Source organism: Lytechinus variegatus, chromosome 8 (genome assembly GCF_018143015.1).
Source record: "Lytechinus variegatus isolate NC3 chromosome 8, Lvar_3.0, whole genome shotgun sequence".
Taxonomy (NCBI): domain Eukaryota; kingdom Metazoa; phylum Echinodermata; class Echinoidea; order Temnopleuroida; family Toxopneustidae; genus Lytechinus; species Lytechinus variegatus.
This window is the reverse complement of record NC_054747.1, coordinates 18,091,280-18,098,304: the sequence shown is the minus strand read 5'-3', so window position 1 is coordinate 18,098,304 and position 7,025 is coordinate 18,091,280. Positions and strand designations below refer to the sequence as shown.

General features: G+C 37.3%; 1 protein-coding gene across 1 annotated transcript; it reads left to right on the top strand.

Annotated features, from left to right (window-relative positions):
* The first annotated feature begins 2,072 nt into the window (after positions 1-2,072).
* Positions 2,073-6,561, top strand: LOC121419528 (muscarinic acetylcholine receptor M4-like). Its single transcript, XM_041613983.1, has 2 exons — positions 2,073-2,858; positions 6,259-6,561. Exons 1-2 carry the CDS (start codon positions 2,073-2,075, stop codon positions 6,559-6,561), a joined length of 1,089 nt encoding a protein of 362 aa, XP_041469917.1.
* The last annotated feature ends 464 nt before the right edge of the window (positions 6,562-7,025 follow it).

Genomic DNA, 7,025 nt, shown 5'->3' with positions numbered 1-7,025 from the left:
TCTTTCCTCTGGAATTACTTAGATTATTTCTCATTCACGCATGAGTGAGCAAAAGCAATTTGAAAAGGGGATACCAAAAAGTAATTTGGCGGGCTGTATCTGGGTTTCAAAAAGAAAACCACATTTTTACAAAGTTAAATATCTGCGTTTTAATTTGATACCTCAATTACAGAAAATGGTCAAGAAATAACAAAGTCCTGGTTATTTAAAATAAGGCTTGAATTTAAATAATTTCATAAAATGAAGAGGTTTTACCATGTTTACAGGCTAACGTTCAAACTCACTTGACACTCCGTTTTGTTGACGATCAGCCATGCATTAAGTCTTTTGTTAACCGTGCGATAGCTTCTATGGGTAATCGGTGAAAACACGTTTATTTGATGAAATTATGGAAATACCGGCATTGTTTCCAGGGAACATAATTTTTTTACTTCTTGCCCATTTTTTTTTAAGATTAAGGTATCAAATTAAAGAGCAGATATTGAACTTTTTTGACATGTGATTTTGTTTGTGAAATTCAGATATCCCCGCTAAATGAGTTTTTTTTTTGGCTCACTCATGCGTGAATGAGGAATACTCTAAGTAATATCAGATATAAGAGGATATTGTAAGCTTTACATTGGTAGGTCAATTGTCTGTCGTATCTGTGATTAAGTTATGATATATCATCGCTGAATCTCGGTTTCGTTTTTTTTTTCTGGGACGCCCTGTATTTACTTTCTATGACCATTTAATACTCGCAGATCTTCCGCTTCTTTCGATATCACATTCTTTCTTCACCCCTCATTACACCAGGAGCCTGTTTCCGAAAACATTGCAATCAAATGCAAATCCAAAAATCAATCGCAAATTGCTTTCCAACAAATCAAAAGCGCGCATTCAAGATTTGTGTTTGAAATTTTTGTTTGACTTCTGTTTACACGCAACTCTTTCTGCAACGGGCCGCGGATCGATGAAGGACTTATATGAGAGAACAACTCTGATTGGTTCTTAGTCAGTTTAATGAGGAACATGCGTATGCAACGATGATCTTGATAGGCTATTTCATTTAGCGATTAATCGCTGAATTTTCTTTGTTAAGAGGCCCAGAAACACTCTATTTGGTTAAAATCTATCATATCATTTAACCCCTTTCTAATATGAATGAAAACTTTAGATGAAAATACGTCCCTTTGCTGTTATATAATGGGGTGATTTTAGTTCTAGAACAGACTTCGCACGAATCAGTCATGTCAGTGGTAATTGCAGGCAACTGCACTGCGTGTCTTGGCCTAGACCCATTTGCACAGATTCGTTCAACATTTCTTGAAATTAGACATATTGCTCGCAAAACTTGTTCCGATTGAATATCTTCGAAATCCCAATGGAGGGATGTTGGTAAATTAGTAAAATACATTCATCTGTTGAATTTTCTACACTGTGTGCGGGCAAAGATACGACGGAATTGCTGCAGGATCAAATTGAAACCGTATAGCCGCGTCCATGGTATTTAATCACTGTTGACTGCACAGTATCCTCATCCGTTCTCACTGTTCTTATGATTTATGAACCATTGATTTATCCCATATGATATCCTTAAAGATATATACAGGCCTATACTGTGGTGTCCTCAATACATGCAGGCCCAGATACTCTATACTTTTATTAACCAGCAGATCGATAAAGTTACACAACCCCTTCTCTCGAACCGTGTATCTCAAGCCTCTACTTAATATCTTACATTGAAATAGTGCCATTCGTCACCGATTCTTCTGGGGGTGTTTGATCAAAGTTGTCAGCACTGACTAAATGGTCAGTGCTGGCTCTTTCAGGGAAATCCTCGTTTTTGATTGGCTAAGAAGCACTGGCCTCTGACTGATGATATGGTAACTGTAGGACAACTTGTCAGTGCTAACAACAAACGGACACCTGATCTACTGAAAAAGTGATATGCCTATCAAAGGGTACTGCCTCGTATATAAGTCCAAACATTTTGGTATCGAAATACTACCTTAAGTGACGGTCAGCCAGAGTGCCACTGGTAAAATTAACAAATTTAAAAACATTAAATTACCAACTCCTTAGTGAGAGTCATGTACGGGGGCGGGAATACAACCGACGTTTTTCAGGAGCAAGAAGAAACAGTAGCGACGGAAACGGATGAGGAGGGACGAGGTCTTCACGCCCTACTCCTACCCTTGCTCCTCGTGGCCCTCATCGTGACGACCAATGGCCTCAGCTTGGCAGCATTTGCCGTCGAGAAACGCCTCCGCGGCTACAACAACTACTTCATCATAAACCTTGCTATTTCGGATTTTCTCTTTGGGATCGTCCTGATTATCCCCTGCCTACACACTTATCTTGGTCATTTTCCACTCCCGGGTGATGCCTGGTGCAGCGTTTATAACAGCTCCATCAGCACTGTCCAATTCGTAGCTAATCTGATCATCGTCACCATCTGCATCGATAGACACCGAGCCACCTACGATCCCATCGGGCATTTCACCACCAGGAGCAAGCGAAAGGCGATCTACGCGAACATCGCCGTGTGGGTTGCTTCGCTCCTGTTATGGTTCTCGTTCTCGACAATTCCTGAGTTTATTCTTGGGTACACCAACAGTTCGGGTTGTTTACCATGGTATGTCAGAAACCCGACCATTTATTTTGTGACCATCTGCATGCGGTTCGTCGTGCCTTTCATTATCATCCTAGTCCTTTATATACGGATCTTTGTCAAGATTCAGCAGACGACTGGTCGGAAGCATATCCGCAAGGAGTTCGTTGCCAGCATCAGCCAGTCAGGACAGGGGAAATCGGAGCAGGAGGGCGAGGAGGACGGTACTGACATGGAACAGCGCCCTCAAAATACCAAGGAGATGGTAAGTATTCAAACAGTCCAATTATTCTGCAAATACAGACTCAACTTTGACACTTTAAAGAATATACTATGGGCAATTCCATAAAATATTTACATCCTACCCCTACATGTGGGACCTTCATGAAATTTTCTGTCTCTGATTTCTTGTTCTTTTGACAGTCTGTAAGTTCTCAAGGGACATTGACTTGGTCAGTTTATGAGGTGAAGTAAAACTTGAGAAAAATGTTGGTCGGACGTACAAAAAGGTTGATTATTTTATGGAATAACGCCTATGTCTAAAGTGAAGTCTAGACTCCAAGCTCTCTGCCTGTGTCAAATATAGGCAGCCACTATACAACTATGGAGCTATTAATACAACCTAGTCTCGTTTATTTGAACTCTACATTACTCACCTAAAAAAATCCTCAAATGGGTAGGGGGAGACACTTATGAAAAAAATCGTATATTTACATTACAAATTTTGATTATGGCTCTCAAGGGCGGGCACGGACTGCCTTTGCCCCCCCCCCCCCTTTGGATCTGCCACTGCTCCTCAGGAAGTGGATGTTGTGCACTTTTTATGCTGGATTTAAATAAATCAAATGGCCGGGGTAATAATATGCTGTAAAGCGCTGTGAGCCGTCATGGAAAAGCGCTATAAAAATGAACTATTATCGTTACTATTATAGATTTGTATGCACAGAATTATGACTTGGGAACTGATAATAACCATTGATATTTTGATAATGCATTTTAATCCTGATTGATTAAATGCACCATAGACACTCGGAATTGATATAAGTAAGTTATTATTTCCACTCATTTTTTTTTCTGTAACATCACGGTAACGAAGCAAACTAATTATTTGAAATGGCTGAATCCAAAAGCGTTAGCGTCTTAAGAGCATACTTTTCTCACTTCATCCTTTCAAAATAGATAGGTGTGTTACACCGACAAATGTAATAAACGTCCATAAATATAATAACTCTGCACCAACAATTGTATTTATTTGACGGATAAATGTAATAACTTTTACCGAATCTGTTCCAAACTATAACATTCATATTGTGCAAAGGCACAAAGTCTTTTCTCCAGACCCGGTTATTTAAAACATTTTGACGAATCTCCCTAAGACCCCATAATCTTATCAATGTTAAATAACATGGAAATATAGCGCAGTCTTTTCTACAGACCCAGTTCTTTCAAAATAACAAATCATAAAACACAAGAAATAAAATCAAAATCTAAGAACCGACAATCCTTTAAACTAAGAACCTGATATGAACAAAGGTTTATAACGTTGTCTTTATTCCAGACCTAATTATTTGAAAAATTAAGAAAAGAAATCTTGAAAACATGGATCCAATCACAAGATTCCTGTGAAATAAAACGAATATGAAAGCGTAGTCTTTTCTTTAGACCTGGCATGATTTTAAGATTATAAAGAAAAATAAAAAACGAGATTATTAGGCCCTACCACCTCCCTTACAATGAAATAAGCAGCAATCAATATTTAATTAAATGGGAGGTCTTAGCTTTAAGGTTAATGTTTTGTTGTATTTTTAATGTGTTTTTTTAGAACTTGGTGTGGATTAAGACAACGCTCTAAACCAATATTTTTTCAATGGGTCTAAATTTTGAGGATAGTTCTTAGCTTAAATAACCGCTTCTGAAGATAAGACTACACTTTGATACTCGTGTTACTTCAGAATAATAAGAATATAATAGGGTCTTATAATTTGAAGATTCTTTTTTCTTTTCGAAATGACTAGGTTTGGAATAAACTCAACATTCTAAACCTTTGTTTCTATACAGGTTCTTAGTTTGAAGGATTGTTTGGTCTTAGATTTAGAAGAAAAAATTATTTTGTTTTGTATTCATTGGTGGCGAAAGCCAAAAAAATTAGGGGGTGTCCACCTGAAATTTTTGGATGGACACAGGTAAAATTGTTGACAAGCACAAAAAAAAGTTTAAAAAAAAAATAAGGGGGGACACGTCCCACCCCCCCCCCCCCCCCCCCGTTTCCCCCGCCTATGTTTGTATTATTTGGTATTTTGAAAAAAGGGTCTGCAGGAAAGACTACGCTATATCTCCATAATATTCAGCATTAAAAAATTGTGGGGTCTTTGTTTGGAAGCTCTGTTAAATAATTTGAATAACCGAGTCCGGAGAAAAGACTTTGCACCTATGCGCTATATATATATGCATTACGTCAGGGTTTTAGTTTAGAATGAATTTGTCAAAATATCCCTTAAAATTGATTGAATTTGTGAGTAAAGTCATTATTCAATTTGTGGGTGATCAAAAATTATTAAATTCGCGGGTAAAGTTTGGGGAAATACACACTCAACCTACCTAGATAGAATATTGCTTTTACAAAAGAAGGCATTTCGTGCTATTTTCAACATGTCCTGGAGATCCCACACAGATCAGTTGTTTTCAACAATAACATTCTAAAAATAAAAGCACTGTACCAATAAAATTTTGGTCAATTCATGTATCAGTTAAACAATAATATGTTACCACCCATATTTAATTCTTCATTTAACAAAAACAAAACTCTTCACAAATATCCCACACGTCAATCAGATGAATTCCATTTACCACTACCCCGGACCATATTTGCAAAATCAATTTTTACTTTCGAAGGTCCTAGACTCTGGGGAACTATTAACAATAACATTAAAAACTCACCAAGCCTTAATTCTTTCAAACATAAGTTCAAACATTTTCTCCGAGATAACCATTGAATTAACTCTTCATCACTCAAACTCTTGTATTTTTTTAATCAAACATTATTATCATGTGACGTGCACTCTTTCGTTTTCCTGTTGATCAGCGAGGTCTGTATGTGAGTGCTGGGGCTGGATTCTGGAGACCTTTAGACTCTCTCTTTTCTTACTTCCTTTTCTATTTTAATATCTCCTATTTCTTTTTAATTTAACTGGTTTATGTTCCAGTTGTTAATTTGATGTTTATATGCTATGTATCTACAAGAATATTTATTAGGAGGCTGCACTCCACAAGCTCCGCTTTTTAGCAGCATCCTCCCTTTGCAACCTGATATGTAATAATCTTGAATATAGTTTTTGTACAGGGATACTTGAAATATGTTTTGTTATTTATATGTCAAAATGTAAAAAACAAACTGTAATTGTTGAAAATGGAAATAAAAGAAAAGAAATGAAAAGTATTATTACATTGGCGGATGTTTTTACATTTGTGGATAAAGTGTTGTTACATTTGTGGGCGTTGTTGCATTTGTGGGAATTATTCCATTTGTGAGTGTAACAAGGGCCCACTACTTGCTTGGTTATGATTTTTTTAAACCCCCAATCCAATATTGATGCATGAACTGTTGGTATTCATCCATCTTTACTACTTCTTATAAGAATGTATTCATTTCAATATCTTCTCTATAGGGAGGTCCGAAAGTTGCCAAGCGAGAATCGGCCTCTGAAGTTCGCAGCGCCACCAAAACGCTCCTCTTTGTCGCCATAGCTTTCTTCATCACGTGGTTACCAATGTGCGTCGTCACAATCGGCTTCTCGATCGATCCGGCTTTCTTCAATCCGCGGCTCCCGTCCTGGTTATACCTGGTACCGTTGTGGCTGGTCTACGTGAATAGCCTACTCAATCCGCTTTGCTACGTTGTCTCGCAACCGCTCTTTCGGAAAACCGTATTTGGTTTGATTTCCAACCCTATCCGGTATTGTCGTGGTTAACGCAATCGTGGATAAATATTTGATTGATTGATTGATTTTATTTGTCAAGTCACCACAACATATAGGTAGTAGCATAGATAAACAATATGCTTGCACCGGATGACCCACGAAAGCTCGAAAACTTATTTCCAGTGGGGTCCTCGACATGTATAGATTTACGATGATAAAATGTAAAATCACACTATTTGCACAAAGAAAAATCAGAATTTACTATCAGCAATAAACAAAATATAGAAATGATAAATACAAGAACAATATAAGAAAGAAAGAAAGAAAGAAAAAAAGAAGAAAAGGAGAAGAAGAAAAAGAAGAAGAATGGAGAAGGAGAATAAGAACAAATAAGAGCAAAACAAAGAATACGCCTTGCTTTCTGATCCATACAACTTTGATACCTTTACAGAGATTTTTAGACGGGCATTCGAATTTCTTAAGGAAAAAAGAAAAAAGAAAACAGTTTCACAACA

Bases quoted from the DNA above. Each gene is read 5' to 3' on its own strand.
- LOC121419528 (XM_041613983.1), top strand. From the start codon at position 2,073: ATGTACGGGGGCGGGAATACAACCGACGTTTTTCAGGAGCAAGAAGAA. The intron at 2,859-6,258 runs GTAAGTATTCAA...TCTTCTCTATAG, and splicing joins CTCAAAATACCAAGGAGATG to GGAGGTCCGAAAGTTGCCAA.